Source organism: Tupaia chinensis, unplaced genomic scaffold (assembly GCF_000334495.1).
Source record: "Tupaia chinensis unplaced genomic scaffold, TupChi_1.0 Scaffold000646_1, whole genome shotgun sequence".
Lineage (NCBI taxonomy): Eukaryota > Metazoa > Chordata > Mammalia > Scandentia > Tupaiidae > Tupaia > Tupaia belangeri.
This window is the reverse complement of record NW_006160167.1, coordinates 2,841,790-2,862,593: the sequence shown is the minus strand read 5'-3', so window position 1 is coordinate 2,862,593 and position 20,804 is coordinate 2,841,790. Positions and strand designations below refer to the sequence as shown.

Here is a 20,804-nt window from a genome sequence, read left to right as displayed (position 1 = left end):
TTCTCTGGCCTTCCCTAAGTAGGAAGTGGATTATTGGGTTATTACATCTCAAATAATAATAATCTCATGGTATTGCTTCTTGGTGGCAAGGGTATGAAATATTGGGTTTTCGGGAAAGTCATGACATATTTTTCAATGCAAAAATGCATCATGACTTTTCCAACAAACCAACGGATGACTAAGACCTTGTTTTTTTTTTTTTAAAGAATTATTATGAAATATTGGGTTTTCGGGAAAGTCATCACATATTTTTCAATGCAAAAATGCATCATGACTTTTCCAACAAACCAACGGATGACTAAGACCTTGTTTTTTTTTTTTTAAAGAATTATTTTATTTTATTTATTATTATTATCATTGTTATTTTCCAGTTTGATCAGAGAGAGACAGAGAGAGAGTGAGGAAGCGAGAAAGCAAGCCACCAGGTCCGAGACTTGAACCATGGTTGGCCATGTGGGAGTCCAGCGCCCTTAACCATCACGCCACTTGCCAGCCCCAGGACCTTGTTTATTACTATGACACTAAAGGCAAAAATTGGTTACTTTGAACTACGGTGTGAAACAGATATAACCTACCAGTCAAATAGCACTTAACTCAAAAAGCACTAAGTTATGAAGGCAAAACCATGCCAAACCAGAGTTGTGGGAACTATTACCTGAGTTACTAAGTTTTGCAAAAATATCCTACTTTGTTTCCTCTGATTAACTAGTGGAGCATAGGGGTAAGTGGTGGTGGCAGTAGTAGTAATGATACTAATGGCTAATATTACTGAGCACTTATTTTGTGATAATATTATTGAACATTTATTATGTGACTCCGTTCTAAGAGCTTTACAGGCACGGACACATTTAATCCTGCATTTTAAAGATGAGGATTAAAGACCTTTTTTTTATCTATCTAACTTTGCCAGGGTCACAACGTTCTCTGATACTAGAGACCAATCCTTCCCCATTATGCTACAGTGGGTTGCCATTGTGAGAATACTGGCCCATCATTTACTACTTATGGGACCTTGGGCAAGTCATTTAACCTTGGGCAAGCCATTTAACCAGTTGAATTTCTTGGTGAGTATGTATGTTTTTCATTCCTTATGTTACATTTTTGGCTTACCTTTTAGAAATCTCTCTTGGAAACAAAGATAATCAGACACTAAGACAATTATATTAACAAAGCTTTATCTTTTTCAAAGTTTTTTTAATGTGAATTATTCAATTTGATCCTCAAAACAGTCATGTATTTGTTATCAAACTGAGGTGTAGAAAAGTTAAATAACACTAGGTTGACCACTATTGATAACAGAATCTGAGTCCAGATTTGAAACTGTGAGAGTGACTTTAATTTATACCCTTTAATGTTGAGCTAGTTTATTGCTTCTAGAAATATTTAGTTGGTCTGATTTTCTCTTTTTTGAGAAAGAGATTTTCTCTATAGGGCACATGTGCTCACTGGAGAGAGAGAGAGAGACAGAAAGCGAGAAATCACCCCCTCGGGGGGGGGTGGTCACGCTGCAATCCCTTCTCCCCCATTCTCCCCTTGGGACTTTGGGCATGCATACACACATGCCTAGTGTGAATTTTAAACTGCCAGGTCTGGGACTTGAACCACAATAGACTATGTATGAATCCAGCAGCATAAGCATTACACCGTTTGCTGGTCTTAAGTTCATCTTGGTATTCTTTTTCTTTTTTTAAGTTAATTTAATTTTATTTATTCATTCATTATCTTAATTAATTTGACCAGAGAGAGACAGAAAGAGAGAAAGTGAGAAAGCAAGCCAGCAGGTCCAGGATTTGAACCATGGTTGGCCATGTGGGAGTGTCCAGTACCTTAACCCCCATGCCACCTGCTGGTCCCCAAGTTCATCTTGGTTTTCTAAGTAGACAGTGGCGAGGTGTGACAAGGAGGGTGTTGTATTCAAAAAGTTGATGGAAAATACATAGTGTGAAAAAAACTAGGCTTTGGTTTCAAAGGGTTTTTTTTTTTTTTTGCACTAAACTCATGCTTTAATTCCATGTTTGACCAAACTTTGAGAACCTTTGTATAGAATCAAATCATTTCATATATTGATATTTCTATTTCTTCCTTTTCCACAGTTATGACTTTCATTTATTTTTCCAAGTCCTTATGGGCAGCAATTACAGTAGAATATTAAATGGAAACTTATCTTACAGTCTTGGACCTTTGTAAACACTTCTGGAGTTATTCCCTCGGTATGCCCTCTTCTGAATCCTTGGTTGTGGCCTATGCCTGTCCTATGCAGCTGTAAAAAATTCTGCCTGGTCTTCCCAGTTAATCTCTCTTTATTCTAAGCCAGTGGTTCTTAATTGAGGGCGATTTTTCCCCATAGGGGACATTTGGTGATGTCTAGAGATGGTTTTGGTTGTTGTAACTGGGGCAGGAGGTGCCAGAGGCATCTAGTGGGGAGAGGACAGGAGGGATGCTCAACGCCCTCCAAAGAACAGCACAGTTCCCGACAATGAAGAATGACCTGGCCCTGGATGTCAGCAGTGCTGAGTTTCAGAAACGCTGTTCTGAACGAAAGGCTTGTGGCATTACGATACATATTATTTTCCTCTAAAAAACCTTCCTTGTGTACATGTTTTATCAGGAATTATAAACTATGTGAGGGCAGGGGTTCTGCCTCAGTGATCTTTTTACCACTAATAATGAAGAAAATTAGCAAATTCCCCTTTATATGCATCTATATTATCTCATTAAATAGATTTAACCAACCATAACTATAAAAGGTAACAGACATTAGATAAAAGAACTAAAATTTCCTTAAAACATTTGATAAAAGGACCTCTTTTTTTAATTTATAAAAATTCAGCTATTTTAATTTCTAATTCTGTATCATTTCCCCCAACGATTCTATAAATTACAATCAATAAAAAAAGAGTACAGAAAATATGTTGGGAAAGATGTAATTCACATATGAACACAGTTAGAAAAACATTTTAACCATGAAAAATTTGACAACGTTGACTAAAAACTCTACTAGCAGAATCAAACCAAGGAGGACAAGAAAACGTGAAAACACTTTTAAGACATCAGGCCTCAGGGAAACACGATCGGGGAAAACACATGCTCAACATACCAACATGGGTGTCACATTCGGAGCTCAGATATTTTAAAAAATATGATCTCCTTGGAAGAGGGTAGGCATTGTTTTATTTAAAGTGCCTAAAGTATCTGTGTTCATTATCATATGTCAGCAGCAATTCGAACAAGACTTTGTCAAGGAAGAAAATATGAATCTCCATAATTCCTTTCACCACTTTTTTTTAATTTATAAAATTCAGCTATTTTAATTTCTAATTCTGTATCATTTCCCCCAACGATTCTATAAATTACAATCAATAAAAAAAGAGTACAGAAAATATGTTGGGAAAGATGTAATTCACATATGAACACAGTTAGAAAAACATTTTAACCATGAAAAATTTGACAACGTTGACTAAAAACTCTACTAGCAGAATCAAACCAAGGAGGACAAGAAAACGTGAAAACACTTTTAAGACATCAGGCCTCAGGGAAACACGATCGGGGAAAACACATGCTCAACATACCAACACGGGTGTCACATTCGGAGCTCAGATATTTTAAAAAATATGATCTCCTTGGAAGAGGGTAGGCATTGTTTTATTTAAAGTGCCTAAAGTATCTGTGTTCATTATCATATGTCAGCAGCAATTCGAACAAGACTTTGTCAAGGAAGAAAATATGAATCTCCATAATTCCTTTCACCAATGATATTTCTAACAAGAACTGGAAGAGACAATGAATAAATAGTGGCTTTGCTATATAATAGAAATCTTTCTTACAGGCAGGAAGGCTATCATTATTTTTCACTAATAACTGTGTTTACAAATAAAATTTTAAAGAGCAATGTTCTGTGTTACTTTGGAAAGAGCTAAACACAAATTAGATGGTACATCTAATTTTCTGTGGCTTTTACTTTTTCGTGTAGTACTTTTGTGTAACAACCTAACAAATATGTCCTTTGAAGTAGAATGGTCTATTAGGTAACACATCCTTTTTTTTTTTATTACAATTCATTATGTCATAAAAAGTGTGTCACATTATTATTTTCTTATTATTACTAAAAAATAACAATTTGCTGTGGTCAATAACATGGACAGTGGTCACAATAAAATGAAAGTATTTTACATGAGGGGGGATGACAACTCGAAGACAGAAAAATGTTTACCTCTAAGAGAGATTTACACCCATTTCAGTAATTTGTTCCAGTTTTTAAAGCATATATTTTTTATGGATAGCATAACTTATTTCCTGATCAAGCAATGTTCTAATTACATGCATTAAATGATTACTTACCTAGTAAATCTGAGGCTCTCAAATTTTCTTTCAGAAATACAACAGACGTAATGGCACTCCCTGTAAAGAAAATTGCCCTTAGTGGTAGTTCTAATACAAAACATGTCTTATAAAAGAATAAAAGTAATGTGCTTTTTTTTTTTTTTTTTTGAGAGATTTTTACTATAGGGTATGTGGGCTTGCCAGCCAGCCAGAAAGTGAGAAATCACTCCTGTGGGGGGTGGGGGTTGGCCATGTCACAATCCTTTCTCCTCCATTTTCTTGGGATTTGGGGCATGCACTCATAAGTACCTGGTGTGAGTTTTAAGCCACTGGGTCTGGAATTTGAACTGCAGTTGACTATGTGGGAGTCCAGCCACGTAACCATTACACTATCTGCTGGCCCAGTAATTTACATCTTATGCTTGACTAACTAGGTCCTGATCAGAGAAACCCCATAGTAGTGGCTGGGGAAAATTAATTTTTTTTTTTTTTTTTTTTTTCGTTAATGTCTGAAGATGCACAGAAATTGGCCTGGTTTACGATGAACTTAGAACAGGGACTTGATTTACAATGGATCTATAACAGGGGCTTAAATAGTGCCTGGGATACAGTGAGAAAGAACAGAAGGGCTGCAAAGGCAGGAAGAGATAAAGGGAAGGAAGGAGAGCTGGAAAGAACTTTCAGTTTGTCCTAAACTGAAACTAATTCCCATCATATCTTCCTATAATCCCTGTTCCAATGATGCCTCTAGCCACTCAATGTCAGAATCGCAGGACTCAGTCCACTCTCCTTCTCACTCCACATCAACAGGCTCCTGGGTCTGTCTGCACCTCACGGTCTCACAAGTGTACCCTTGCCTCTTCACTCTCATTGCCACTGCCCCAGCTCAGGTAAGCTTTACCTCTGGCTTGATAATAGCTTCCTTCTGACCTCTGGTTTCTTCCCTTGTCCCAATTGCTACCACAGCCGTCCTTTGACAATGCAAATCCAATGGAAATCTACAGAGTTAAAACCTCTAGATGGCTTCTTATCATCTACAGGACAAAGGCCGCACTACGGAGCATGACATTCAAAGACAGTCATGCTTTCATTCCTGTCACTTTCCTCACCACATTTGTCCTTCATCTCTTTTATATTCTATATCCACTCTTACTGAGACAATCATAATGACCAGAATCCACCATGCTCAATGTCTTTTGTAGATGGAACGCTGGCTGTCCTCATCCTGGTGGCCACCTCTAGACTCAAGTATCACCTCTGGATTTCCCCAGGCCAAGTTGACCTCTTCACCCTTACACTACGATCACTCCTGCACAAATGTAGTTTTTCTTTTCACCTAAGATGTATTTGTTTGTTTGTTTGTTATTATGGTAGAGAACATGTACATATGCAAGATAGAGAAAGAAATGACCCTCAACAAGATCTTGTCACACCATGAACCCCTTTTCCCAGACGTCCATCTTGTTAAGATCTTGGGCAAGTGTGCCCTGCATGTTTTCAGGCCTACCCAGGGATCTGAACTCACAACCACATGGCTTCCAGTACTACAGTTCAGTATGCTATGGGATGTGTCAATGGCACCACCAAATGCACCACATTTGCTTGTCTTGATAACCTTTTGATTATCAGTTCTTTTAGTCTGAGATATGTCTTTTTATTCTAGGAGCTCCACTGTGTAGCTATTATCTAGCATATGGTAGGTGTTTAGTAAGTGTTTATTGAATGAAAAAAAAAAAAGTGTTTGTGGGATCTCCCTGACGTAGTTGACCGTGTTTGGTTTTAGGTCATCTTTCGTTACTGGCCACTGGACTCTCACTGTCACAGCGGAGCCAGGGCCTGCTGCCATTGGCCTCAGGAGCATGTTGAGACTCTATGAGTCATTCCTTTTATGGAGCTGTCTCTCTGTGAGTACAGTCATAGGAAAATCCCAAACTGCAATACCACAAAAAATATACAACTAATCCGTGTTCCAAATTTTTAACAAAAATGATTATTTGGTGTTTTTAAAAAGTAAACATGCATGAAAGAAAAAAATATCATAAAATAATATGTAGGAAAAAACTGAGTTACTATGTTGGTATTTTTATTTCTTTCTAGTTGAGATAAAACTATAATACAATTTCTTTCCCCAGTTTCCTCAGTCACCATGTTACAAACAAATTGACATGTCATTAGAAATTCTTCAGAGATATTTTAGTGCCTGAGTAATACTTCATTAAATAGATGCTACAATTAAATGTAAATATGATTATGTCTGGTATTCTGGCCATTTATTTAAAACAAAAATAACAAGTTTAAACCAGAAACCCTCATTCAGGGTAAGCTGGGATTCTCGGATGTTTGTTTTTTTTTGTTTTGTTTTCATTTTTTGCTTACCCTAGCTTTCTGTCATTCAGGTTGATCTTTATCCTTGCAAACTTTTCCTGGTCAAGTTATTTGTAGGCATGGAAATTTCACACAGAATAAACAGTGCAGGAAATGTCCACCAAGCAAATGTTTCACTGGGTGGTGTGGCTTTAAAATACTAAACTAAGATTTTTTATAGATAAACTAACATATAGATATGTAGCCTATTAGCTTATGAATTGAGTTTAGGACAGGTGTAAAAATGCACAGAAAATTTTCTGTGTCAGATTTAGGCCAAAATAATTCCCCAAAACTAATTTCACCTGTCAGACACATTAAAAAAAAAGTATAAAAACCAACACACTCCTTCTTCCCCAATCACTGATTTCCTGTGTAATTAGGAAGGAATGTCTCCAAGCAGAGGGAGATGAAAAAACAATACCGAATGCATCCCATTATAACAACTCTTGGCATTTTGTAGTAAAGGATTCAGTTAAGAAGGGAAATGCTGATTACATGGAATGAGGAAATTTTAGAGTCTTAGAAGACAGAGAGATAACCTAGGTCCTAACTTCACTCTCCTAACTTTACTCCTAAACCTTGTAATTGGAAAAGTGAGGTCCAAAGGTTGATGTCTAATCACTCACAGGTCCATTCCCCTAGCAATTTCTCTTACAGCACAGCTGGAATCAGCACCCATATTTCCTTATTCCCAGTCCAAAACTCTTTCTAGTACATTGTACTACGGCCTGCCTTAAAGTAAAATAAAGATATCCATTTTTCTTCTCTTGTTGCTAAGTCACAATTTCATAAGTATTTAACTTTCAAAAGGAAGAGGATAAAAATGTTATATGGGAAGTACTTTCATTGCTAAAAGCAAAAAGGGCATAGTTGGTAAGAAAAAAACTTGAAATACACTACATACACCAAATTATACTAACTGCTCTAAAATAATTATCAGAATTTTATGAAACAGAAACATGCTACTTTTCCACCCTTAAAGAACTTAGAAGTCGAATGCATGCCCACACTCATCCAAAGACATTTTCATTTTAAGAAATTATGAGATTTTCTACAAAAGTTCCAGATAAGAGAATAAAACTATTTTCAGTTTTACTGACCCAGTAAAGAAAGTAATAAAAAAAAGAACACTCTATTAAGACACATTTACTTGTCACTTAATGAGTAAAATGCGAGTTGTGCTGAGCAGACAGTATCTGAGCAACAGCTAATACCATGACTTTCAAGTAGAGGAGTAATCGTTTTACTCCCATACGCCTTTGCAATTAGAGCTCTGTCAAACTCACCCCTCGCTAAGACTTGCTATAATGATAATCACTCCTTTCCCCCTGACCCCCTAGAAAGGGGGAGAGCTATTCCAGCTTTATACCTGTATTTAAAACAGAGCATTTCAAGAACAATGGTTTAAAAAGCATCAAAGCAGGACACATCTATACATACATTAAACAGATTTGTACTAAGTGTGATTAAGCTATAGTTATTCTTTTTTTTCTTTTTTTCTTTTTTTTTTTTTGGAGAGGTTTTTGCTATAGGGCCCATGCGCTCGCCAGAAAGACAGAGAGAGACAGAGAGACAGAAAGCGAGAAATCACCCCCCCAGAGGGATGGCCATGCCGCAATCCCTTCTCCTCCATTCTCCTCTCCGGATCTTGGGCACACATGCACATGTGCCCGGCATGAGTTTAAGCCACCAGGTCTGGGACTCAAACCGCGGTCAGCTACATGGGAGTTCAGTGACATAGCCATTACACTAACTGCTGGTCCCAGCTATATTTATTCTTATGGAGCATTTACACCAGCATTCAGTTTCGTGTGCGTTTTTGGTGTGAGGTCTATTTGGGCTGAGGTTCATGAATGTTTCTCCATTCTGGCTTTCAGAGGAGACCAGTCTATGCAGTGCTCACCAGTCCTGGTGTTCCAATAATTAGCACTTATTCAGAAAGAAAGATAGGTGTAAGGAAGACCAGGGGGAAAAGCATGCTCCCCAGGTACTCAATAGTGTCGGAAGGTTTATGTCATTCAGAGAGGCTAAATACCTAAAAATTGCCTATCGTTGAGATCAATGAATAGACTGACAGAAAACAGACTGCTCACAGTCCCTTATCTGCTACTCTTGGCAGGTGAAAAATGTTGACACATTTGACAGCCACTCCCCTAAGCTTATCAACACTTGATGGTGGATGATGCTACTACAGTTGTCGAGAAAAATCATCTGATCTTAGTGACTGTGTATAAAATGTGTGAAAAGGGGCCTACTCTGAGCTGAGTTGTCTTCAACTCACTCTTATTTCATTATCCTTAAGGAAACACTCAGTAGGAAAGATAAGGGTGACTCATGAGGATGTTATGAAGTGGGTTATGCAAAAGTCAGCCAAAAAGATCGCCCAACTCTTTTGTTACTCAAAGTATCAGTCCAGGTGAAGGTCCTGCTGGAAAGTTTTGGAGCCAGGAAGTTGCACAAGGTGACACAGTGCTGGACTGGGAGGGTCGGACACAAGGTTCCAGTTTTGGCTCTGTCAAGAACTAGCCACGGACAAGGACATGAGTTAATGCAGTGTCCCCTGGGATTTATTTCTGCAACTAGTGAAAGGAAGCACATTGCTTCGTGGCTTCCAGTTAACCCTTCATACTTGAACATGTTATAAATAGCCGGTTGTTAGATATAAGAGCAGCATGCTGTGCCCTTTGTGTTTTCCTGAGTGGATTGGGGTCTTTGAGGGAAAAGAAAAAGACAAAACCTGTTTTCCAAGAGGACGATGGTCTATGTGTACAGCTGCGACTGAGAGCCCCAGAATTTGAGCACAGCCCTTTTCTTACCCAGTGATGAAACAGCATGACACCAGCAGGGGAAAAAAATCAACCCCAATGGATAAACAAATGGTCAAGAAGACAATTCACAAATGAGAGTAGATAAACACAGAGGGAGATGTCCAATTTCCCTGGTAATAAAAGAAAGGCAAGAAGATCCAGCCAGGTGCTACCTTCATATCCAATTTTAAGACTGAGCGCTGCCAAGGAAACAGTAAACTTAGCACTCCTTACATTGCTAGTGTCATGGGCAGTTGCTAGGACCTTCCCAAAGAGTGATTTCTTTTTTTTTTTTTTTTTTCTTTTGAGAGATTTTTGCTATAGGGTGCATGCACTTCCTAGAGACAGAGAGAAAAAGAAAGAAGGTGAGAAATCACCCACACCGGGATGGGGGTTGGGGAGTGGCCATACTACAATCCCCTCTCCTTCATTCTCCTCTCGGGATTTTGGGCACACATGCACACGCACCTGGCATCATGAGTCTTGTTCTTTCTTTCTTTCTTTTTTTTTCAAGAATTATTTTATGTATGTATGTATTTTTAATCCGACCAGAGAGAGACAGAGCAAGAGCAAGAGAGAGGGGGAAGAGAGAAAGCAAGCCGCCAGGCCTGGGAGTCAAACCTTAGTTGGCCACGTGGAAGTCCAGTGACCTTAACCACCATGCCACCTACATGAGTTTCAAGCCCCCGGGGTTAGCCATGTGGAAGTTCAGCACCTTAACCACTATGCCACCTGTTGGCAATTTCAGTTTCTCCAAGAACACCAAAAAAACTCCTTGACCTAGTAATTCTGCTCTTGGGACCTAGTAACTCTGCCCAAGGAAGTATTTGAAAAAATGAGAAGAGTCTCAATTTTAGAGGTGTTCATTGCAAAATTATCTTTTATAGGAGAATAATGGAACAATCCAAATACCAATAAACAAAAATCATGATGGAACATTATGAACATACTGAAAAATTTTTTATTTTTACATTAAAAAAGAAAATTTTATGTACAAAATTCTAATAATGTAAAGATGTATATAAATAATGGTGGCTAAAGTTCCTAAAACGGTGACATAGAATAATTGATTCCTTTGATCCTTCCAATATCCCTGAGATATGTGTTATTATACTCATTTTATAGACATGAAAGCTGAGGCTCTGAGAGGTTAAGCTCATTACACAGTGTCACACAGTGACGCCAGAGCCAGGCATTAGACCATAATGGCCATAATGCAATTGAAAAATAAAAAGTGCAAGGTAATATACCAGAGGGTATACATTTTCAGTTCAAAAGAGAGGAATACGTTTGCCGTGCACAGCCCAGGGACTATAGTTACTAATGATGTACTGTATATTTCAAAATTGCTAAAAGAGTGGACTTTAAAGATTTGTTCCACAAAAAAATGTAAGCAGGAGCAGTGACAAATATGTTAATCAGCATGATTTAATCTTTCTTCAATGTATACATATATCAGAACATTACACTGCACCCCATAAATAAATACAATTATTTTCCATCTAAAATTTTAAACTAACTATAATATTTAAAATAAGTAAAAAAGGGGCTGGCAGGTGGAGTGGTGGTTAAGGTGCTGGACTCCCACATGGCCAACTATGATTTGAGTCCTAGACATGGTGGCTTGCTTTCTAATTTTTCCTTTCTCTCTCCAGTCAGATTAATACTAATAATAATAACAAATAAAATTAAATAAATAATTCTTCAAAAAAATAAGTAAAGGAGCCAGCAGATGGCGTAATGGTTACATTGCTGGACTCCCACATGGCCAACTACAGTTCAAGTCCCAGAACTGGAGGCTTGAAACTCATACCAGGCACATACACATGTATGCCCACTCAAAATCCTGAGAGGAAAATGGAGGAGAAGGGACTGCAATGTGGCCATCCCTGTGAGGGTAATTTCTCACTTTCTATCTCTTTCTGTCTCTCTAGCAAGCTCACACATCCTATAGCAAAAATCTCTCTTTAAAAAAAAGTAAAATAATAAAGATAATAAACCAAAATCCAACAGTGGTTCTGGAGGAATCATGGGGGAAAAAAGATAGCAGGAATTGTATCTATGAGAGGAAAAACCAAAAAAGCTTCTTTTAATATTTTCTCTGGTGCAAAATAGTGCCTCTATAGAGGAATTAGTGTACTCAGTTGACCTTGAAATTCTAATGCTTTATGGCCAGGAAGAAACTCAGAACCAATATAATGGACTGACTCCTATAGGTGAGTCATCTGATCCTTTTTGCCATTTAGGGTCACTCAAGTCACAATCAGGATGGAGAGTCTCTCTGGTCAAGGTTGACATAAGGAAACCTACATAGGGACATTCTTTTTCAGATTTCTAGATGAAAATAAAATAAAGGGCAAGCAAATTTCTAGCAGTTTCAGTAAACCACGTCTGCAAGGGCAAAGATGCTAGTCCCATGGGTAACACGTGTCCTAGTGCTGAGCTTCCTCACGCTCCCTGATTTATTTAGGAACCGAGCCCAGGCCTGTCATTTATCTGCCTCCTCTCTGACACCGTCAGTGCATGAGACTAGGTCCAAGACCAGTTATTTAGCTCAGGGTGGTCAGGATTTGATGCCCTATAAGCTGTAACAGGCCACAAGAGAGAGAAAAAGGAACTATAAATTATCTGGTGCATGAGAGTTCAGAAAAGTTGTACAGATCTGAGTTTTCTTCTGTAATAGCTAACAAGAGGGATTAGTCAATGAAAAGTTAAGCTTCAAATTAGGTCTTTGTTTCTGCAGAATAACATTGTAGATAATTGATCATTTCCTTTTTCGATACGTAACATTAAGGTATATGTATGCTTCAGTTAAATTCTCTTTCCTTCCACAACAATATTTTTCTGTTTAATCAAAGGCTTACTAGTGTATTATAGAAGAGAACTCAATAACTGCTTAAATGTGTATGACATGGCTAGTTTGAACGATTTTGCTTCTTTTATTTCTTTCTTTCCATTTTTTTTATCCTTTATTGCTGCTTCCTAAAGACAAATTTGACTCAAAGTTAGAACAATCAATTGATTATACTTTACTGAAATGTGATTATAAATATAATATTTGTATCTGATTCACTTGGAAAGAAAAAAACCCTTTATTGACAGGTCATAAACTTAAATGCCTATAGGAGCCAGCTAGGCAGTCTTCTAATGAAGAAAAACAATGAAGGCTATAGGGATGAAGGTGGGACTGTGGACATGAGGAGGGTGGGCTGGGCTGGTGAGGGACAGCAGGGTCATGGGATACCACACAAGATCAGTGAAAGATGGCAGTCATAATTCAGTACTGGCCAACTGCAAGTTCAATGCTACCCAGTCTGATTCAAGTCAAAAATTCAGTTTTTTATGTAATTTGTGTTCCTTTTTTTTAAAAGTTTTTCCCTAGGGCATGTGTACTCACTGGAGAGAGGCAGAGACAGAGAGAAAAGGTGAGAAATCACCCCTCCTCAGGGGGAATGGCCACACCACAGTCCCTTCTGCATTCTTCTCTCGAGTTTGGACACACATACACACGGTGTGATTTTCAAGCCATTGGGTCCAGGATTTGAACCATGGAGCTGGCCACGTGGCACCTTATCACCATACCTGCTGCACCCCCCACCTTATTTTTTAATTGCCAGAGGGTGTGTGTGCTTGTGAGTGCATTCCCCCATTTCTCCATCCCATCAGGATTTGGGGCATGCATGCACACACTCTTGCATGTTCTTTAGGCCACCAGGGCCAGGATCTGAACTGTGGCCAACTCTGTGGGCATGCATACCACTTAACTCTTATGCTTAATTTGTATCCATTAAATTCATTGTTTGACCCAAACAAAATACAACATACAACAACAGCCAGTTGTGGCCTACAGACCACCAGTTTGTGAACTCTGATCTACTTTACAAGTGAAAATTTCACCAATGTTTCTTTCTGGACATACAATTTATTGTATAACCTCTATGGATCTGAGGAGAAACCAGGATATATGTTTATAATATAGGAAAGTAGAAGACAAAACAGTAAAGAAAATTCTTTTATTAAAAACAAAGTCAGGAATGCGGGCGGGAACAAGAAGTCTCCTCAGTGCCTGATGGGGGCTGTTTGGCGACTAGTAGCTGTTCCCTCTGAGGGACCCATTGTTGCTGCCTTCCCTGTCACCTCATGGCGGCCATGGGAGTTCACCTGGGCTGCACGTCAGCCTGCATGGCTGTCTATAAAGAAGGCCGGGCTGGTGTGGTTGCAAATGCTGCAGGTGATAGAGTCACTCCAGCTGTTGTTGCTTACTCACAAAATAAGGAAGTTGTTGGACTGGCAGCGAAACAAAGTAGAATAAGAAATATTTCAAATACAGTAATAAGAGTAAAGTAGATCCTTGGCAGAAGCCAGAAATGCTGTCCTTGGGCCTGTTTTCTCAGCAATTAGCCCTGAGAGGGCAGAATCAGCTGGCTCCTGGAAATATACTGAGAGCACACAGAGCTTCCCCACACCTTTGAATTTGCACCCTGCTGCCCAGGAGCTTGCTTCAGTAGCCTTCCTTCCTAGCCCACTGTGGAATACCAACAGCAGTGCAGGCATCGGTGGTCCAGACAGGAGACACGAACTCTGCTCTCCATACTAGGCGGGCGGAATACACTCAGCACCTCCAGATGCCGTCACAATGCAGATGTCTGTCAGGCTATGTCTAAGCGAAAGCAGCAGGAAGGCTTCTGCACGTCAGTGCCGCTCCTAGTGTAAAGTGCTGAAGGCGTTATACTTAAGAGCCTATGTCGCCCATGCCACGAGTGTGGGTGATCCGCTGCACTGGCCGTTTTATGATACGTTGATCAGCTTCTCTGAAATCAGATCAAGACTGACCCAGCGAAATTAATGGAGGTGCTGGCGTGGACCAAGCACTGTGATCAGAAATGAGTGGCCTCTGATACCCCAGGGGAAGAGGGAACCAGCATTCTGAAAACCAAAAGGACCCAGGCAGCTGACCATCAGCCTATCCTGAAAACAGTTAAGGAATCAGATGAGGATTGTCAGTTGAGAATCAGTGACCAGATGCGAGAAACCAGTGACCTCAAGGACTCCTGGGATGAATCCCTGGGTGCATGGTGCTCTCAAAGGACTCACCCAGCTACAGCAGCTCCCACAACCTTTTCAGAGGTGCAGCTGCTCCCTGTCAGAGCAGCCCCATGACCAGACTGGGTGTGTCTGGTGAACCCAGTCCCTGCACCAGCAGCAGCACGTCAGCCTGCATGGCTGTCTATAAAGAAGGCCGGGCTGGTGTGGTTGCAAATGCTGCAGGTGATAGAGTCACTCCAGCTGTTGTTGCTTACTCACAAAATAAGGAAGTTGTTGGACTGGCAGCGAAACAAAGTAGAATAAGAAATATTTCAAATACAGTAATAAGAGTAAAGTAGATCCTTGGCAGAAGCCAGAAATGCTGTCCTTGGGCCTGTTTTCTCAGCAATTAGCCCTGAGAGGGCAGAATCAGCTGGCTCCTGGAAATATACTGAGAGCACACAGAGCTTCCCCACACCTTTGAATTTGCACCCTGCTGCCCAGGAGCTTGCTTCAGTAGCCTTCCTTCCTAGCCCACTGTGGAATACCAACAGCAGTGCAGGCATCGGTGGTCCAGACAGGAGACACGAACTCTGCTCTCCATACTAGGCGGGCGGAATACACTCAGCACCTCCAGATGCCGTCACAATGCAGATGTCTGTCAGGCTATGTCTAAGCGAAAGCAGCAGGAAGGCTTCTGCACGTCAGTGCCGCTCCTAGTGTAAAGTGCTGAAGGCGTTATACTTAAGAGCCTATGTCGCCCATGCCACGAGTGTGGGTGATCCGCCGCACTGGCCGTTTTATGATACGTTGATCAGCTTCTCTGAAATCAGATCAAGACTGACCCAGCGAAATTAATGGAGGTGCTGGCGTGGACCAAGCACTGTGATCAGAAATGAGTGGCCTCTGATACCCCAGGGGAAGAGGGAACCAGCATTCTGAAAACCAAAAGGACTCAGGCAGCTGATCATCAGCCTATCCTGAAAACAGTTAAGGAATCAGATGAGGATTGTCAGCTGAGAATCAGTGACCAGATGCGAGAAACCAGTGACCTCAAGGACTCCTGGGATGAATCCCTGGGTGCATGGTGCTCTCAAAGGACTCACCCAGCTACAGCAGCTCCCACAACCTTTTCAGAGGTGCAGCTGCTCCCTGTCAGAGCAGCCCCATGACCAGACTGGGTGTGTCTGGTGAACCCAGTCCCTGCACCAGCACCAGCCGAACCGCTCCTGGTGTAGCCTGTACACCACGGCCTCCAGTCTCTTCCTGAGTTGATTTTGTTTCTGGTGGGCACAGGCATTTGACCAGTGAGCCTGCTCCAAGGTGGGTAAGGCAAAGAAGGCGGAGAGTTGCCAGGACTATTGCAGCTGAATTGGCAGAAAACAGGAGATTGGCATGAGAACTGGCCAAATGTGAGGAAGAGAAACTGGACAGGCTGACTGCTATTGGTGAGGGGGCCAGTGCTCAGCAAGACACTGCCAGTGAGCTCCACAGGGATGGCATCATCGCAGTCGGACGCTTGGCCACAGCAGTGGAAGAGGCAACTGGTGCTTTGCAGCTAAGGCCAGAAAAGTTGCTTCAGAGGTTGACTTCTAATACCAAAAGTTAGGAACCAATGATAAGAGGGTATATTTCTACACTGGTAGAAGTCTAGTTCCAACACCTATATTCCTATATTCTGGTATCCTGGCTCAGAAAAAAAGGGTGGATGAACCATCGATACAATGAATAGTAGGAATATTCTTTTATTTTTAATTAAAAAAATTGTATTTACTTAGAAGCATTCAGAATGTCAGCAAAACAGCTGCAACTTTTTTTTTTTTCAATTACAGAGTGGTATTCAGTTAACAGAACAACAATTATTTCGTATAAGCTGCATCAGAGACAACTGAAGATGAAAAATCTACCATCCCCATATATAACTAACTTGTGCTGTGCACCAACAAGAATCTGCTTGAAATTTCCATGCCAATTTACAACCCCCATACTGCACCAGGCAAGGTTAGTGGCTATTGAAAATACCACCAGGACAGGGCTAGCTAAAGACACATTCGGTAGTGTGTTAACTATACAAAAAAAGACACTGTACAGTTTAAAAACAAATCTTACACAGCCTTACATTTCAATTTTTTTTCTTTAAAAGGAGTGAGTTGTGTACAGGGGGGGTTAAATGCTTTATAGACAAGGGGAAAAAAATTGCGCTAGAACCAACTTATTCATCATCATCATCTTCTTCTTCATCTTCATCCTCTTCATCTTCCTCTTCTTCCTCATCTTCTTCATCTTCCTCGTCTTCCTCCTCCTTTTCCTTGCTCTTTTCAGCCTTGACAACTCCCTTTTTTGCTGCATCAGGCTTTCCTTTAGCTTGGTATGCAGCAATATCCTTTTTGTATTTTTCCTTCAGCTTAGCAGCCTTCTTTTCATAGGGCTGTTTATCATCTGCAGCGGTGTTATTCCACATCTCTCCCAGTTTCTTTGCAACATCACCAATGGTTAGGCCAGGGTGTTCTCCTTTGATTTTTGGGCGATATTCAAAACAGAACAAGAGAAAGGCTGAAGGAAGCCTCTTGGGTGCATTGGGATCCTTGAACTTTTTTGTTTCCCCTTTAGGAGGGATATAGGTTTTCATTTCTCTTTCACAATGGGCCTTGTCCACCTTTGACATATCTTCAAACTTTCATTTCCCTTTAGCAGACATGGTCTTCCACATCTCTGAGCACTTCTTAGAGAAGTCTAAGAAGTTGACTGAAGCATCTGGGTGCTTCTTCTTGTGCTCCTCCCAGCAAGTTTGCACAAAGAATGTATATGGTGACATTTTGCCTCTCGGCTTCTTAGGCTCTCCTTTGCCCATGTTTAGTTATCTTTCCTCCATGAGGCACAGAGCCGCCCAGTGCCCGTCCGGCTCTCACTTGCCCCGGCGCTGTCTGGAGCTCAATGTACTGCAATGGCTGTGAGAGCGGGAGCCAGACCATTCTTGCTAGTTCCTTTTCCCAAGGTTTTCCACTAATTGAAAGACTTTTCAGAAAGGCGAGGGGTGGTCTGATAGAAAAGATGGAGCCAAGTCCAAGAGAACTAGTTTGTCCTGGCTTCGTCACTTTTAGTTTACTTCTGTACAACAGTTTCCTCCGCTGTAAAATGGGGACAGATAATAACTTCTGCCCTGCCTACCTCACGGGGTTGTGGGGAGGATCAAATGGCTGACATATGTGAAAAGGTTTCAAAGTTTAAAAGCGCTATGCGCGTCTGAGTTACTAGCGCACACGACCTTGGCCGAGGGAAGGAGAGAGGGAGGCACATTAGTTTACAAGACACAGAAATATGGGTGTGTGCCATGACCTCACTGCTTGAATCTTTTATTAGTTTAATGTGACTGCTTCGTGGGGTTTGGGATCTTAATGTTTTGAATGTCTCTCTCTGGCTCATTGGATTCGTATAGGCACCACATGTAGTTGTACCCCCATCTCTTATGTTTCCACTGCTATCGTCTCTGACCTGTCTGAGTAAGCACGTAATAGTCAAACCATCTCTCCCTTTTCCATTTCACCAGTTCTGTCTTCTGTCAACATGAGAATATAATTAAGAACTAACAGGGAGCCACAGTGGAGTGCTCTGGTTCGTGTTAACAATCTTTGATAGGATGAAATATTGGCTGCTGTATAAAATATTAAATGTAAGTCAATTCTCTGCATTTCATATTTTTGGGTCCTTTCATATGCATGAGCTCTATCTAAATTTTGGTTGCCATTGACCATTGCGGCAACAGTTTGGATTATATTTGTTTCCAGTCTTTTAGCTAATGGCATTCTTTTCTGCTAGCTGCTTTTTTTGTCGTGTATGTACTAGAGAGCAAGCCTTAGCAAATGTTTCTTCTAAGGAACTTTCCAAGGTCACTTTTTCTCAAATGCTGTAGACAGAAGTTCACCCAGTTCATGGCATATGGCAGAAGGCAACAGCCGTGTTTCCCTTTTAGCACTGGGAACACCAGAGGGTGGCGTGGATAGAAACTGCCTTTGTTAACTCTTAAAGCACAAGCCCTCAGCAGACTCCCTCCCCCGCCCCCATTCCTATGTCCCAGCACACACACACACACACACACACACACACGTGCGCGATTTGGAGAGATGAAGGTGAAACTCAGACCTCCAATTTTCTTTAGAAGGAAAGTGACTACTGACCCCTATTAAACTAACTTGAAGCTTTTAGTGGTTTACATAGTACTTTCAGGAAATAAAAATAGCAGTTTTCGCAATTTAAGAAGTTGTGCAATCTAGAAGTGGGGGTGGAGAAGAGAGTGGGCATATTAGGAGAGAGAGAGGTTTGGTTTTCTGTATTTGGCAGTCTTGGGTGCTTACCTAAATGCTGGAAGTGCACATAGGTAAGAAACAGTTGCACCAACGGAGGGACCACTCCTGCAGTTGGTGAGTTCATGAGTAGACAGCAAGCAAGCTGCTCCGGTGAAAAAAGGGCTGGATGTGAGACAGACAGCTCCATGGCTCCTGTGATCTAGCCATTTGGGGAGAAAGGAAGATGTCCCACTCATAACTGGGCCTCCAGCATTCAAAACTCATGTGATTGAACTTCCAAGTTTGGGAAGAAACCGACCATCCACCAGATGACTAGAAATCGCTGCAGGACCACAAGAAATATGGGGAAGCAGGAAAATACCTCTCCCACAAGGGAAAAGGATAGCTCCTCTTTATCCACACACAGTTCAATGGAAATCATGGAAATGTCTGATAAAGAATTCAGAACATTCATAATGGCAAAGCTAACAGAGATGGAAGAGAAGAGAGACAAGGAACTGCTGAAGAGGAAGGAGAAAGGAGTTGAAGAGTTCCAGGAGGTGAGGAAATTCATGCTAGATCTAAAAGAGGAATTTCACACTTTACAAAAGAATCAGATGGAACTGTTAGAGATGAAGGCTATAATACAAGAAGTCAAAATCTCCCTTGAAAGTATTAAAAGCAGACTAGATCATACAGAAAATAGAATCTCTAATGTAGAAGAGAAAATGGTTGGCCTAGAAAAATCCACCGTGAAGACTGAGAAAATGACCCAAAAATTTGAGAATAATATGCGAGAAGTGCTAGATACCATCAAACGTCCAAACATCCGGATAATAGGCATCCCAGAAGGTGAAGAGACTCATAAGGGCATTGATAATCTATTCCATGAAATCTTACAAGAAAATTTTCCAAACCTGGAGAGGCACTCAAAGATTCAGTCCCAAGAAATACAGAGGACCCCAAATAGAATCAACCCAAGAAGATCTTCTCCAAGACACATTATAGCCAGATTGACCAAAACCACAGACAAAGACAAGATACTAAGACTGGCAAGAGAAAAAAGGCAAGTTACCTACAAAGGGTATCCCATCAGACTAACGGCAGACCTCTCATCGGAAACAATGAGAGCGAGGAGAGAATGGGAAAATGTATTCAAAGTATTAAGGGAAAAGCAATTTCAACCGAGAATTCTGTACCCAGCAAGGTTATCGTTCATTTGGGAAGAAAAGACACGAACTTTCCCAGATAAACAAAACCTGAAAGAATTTACCAGCACCAGACCGGATCTCCAAGAAGTTCTTAAGGGAGTGCTATGTCAGTAAAATTAAATGCAGACACACAGAAATAAGAGTTCAGAAACTAAGAAAATGGGCAACTTAATTGTAGGGCCAAAAGCTGGAGTTGAGTATTACATCCCAGATTTCAATCTGGAACATCGAACCTCAACAGATACAGAAGAAAGATTAAGTACATGAGACTGAACTGATGAAACAGTATTCTATGACTTGACTAAAATATTGCTGCTTTTCTTCTAAGCTTGGTTGTCCAGTTTTAAGGATTTTTGTCCTGTCTTCAGCTATCAATAGATTCATGTTCCGACTATTTGAACAGAATACTAACCTGTTTCTAGGCTTTAAGTTTCAAAGAAATATCCTTACCAGTTCAAAACTGCTTTTCTTGAAACCATCGGCTGATCTTGCTATTGAAAGTAGTTAGATTACTTATGATATTGTGTGACCAACGAAATGTTGGGGGAAAAGGGATTGAAGACAACTGTAGACAGCAGAGATAGTGTAATAAGAGAGTGGAATAGGGCAGAGGGCTAGACATGGGGTAAAAAAACATATATATGAAAGTAGAAATGGAATATTATGGATGATAACATGCATTATTAAGCCACTATGCAGTATATTCTAGATGGGAAACCACATTTAGAATGTTGTGATGATGCTCAGGGAATGAATGTAAATTAATAAAAAAAAATTCAGAAGAAAAAAAA

General features: G+C 40.5%; 1 protein-coding gene across 1 annotated transcript in view; it reads right to left on the bottom strand.

Moving 5' to 3' along the window:
* The window catches only part of NIPAL2 (NIPA like domain containing 2), a 111,902-nt gene that overhangs the window by 58,348 nt on the left and 32,750 nt on the right, over positions 1-20,804 (bottom strand). Inside the window, exon 5 of the mRNA XM_006159726.1 lies at positions 4,339-4,398. Coding sequence (XP_006159788.1) covers positions 4,339-4,398 — 60 coding nt within the window. The remainder of the gene's footprint in view (positions 1-4,338; positions 4,399-20,804) is intronic.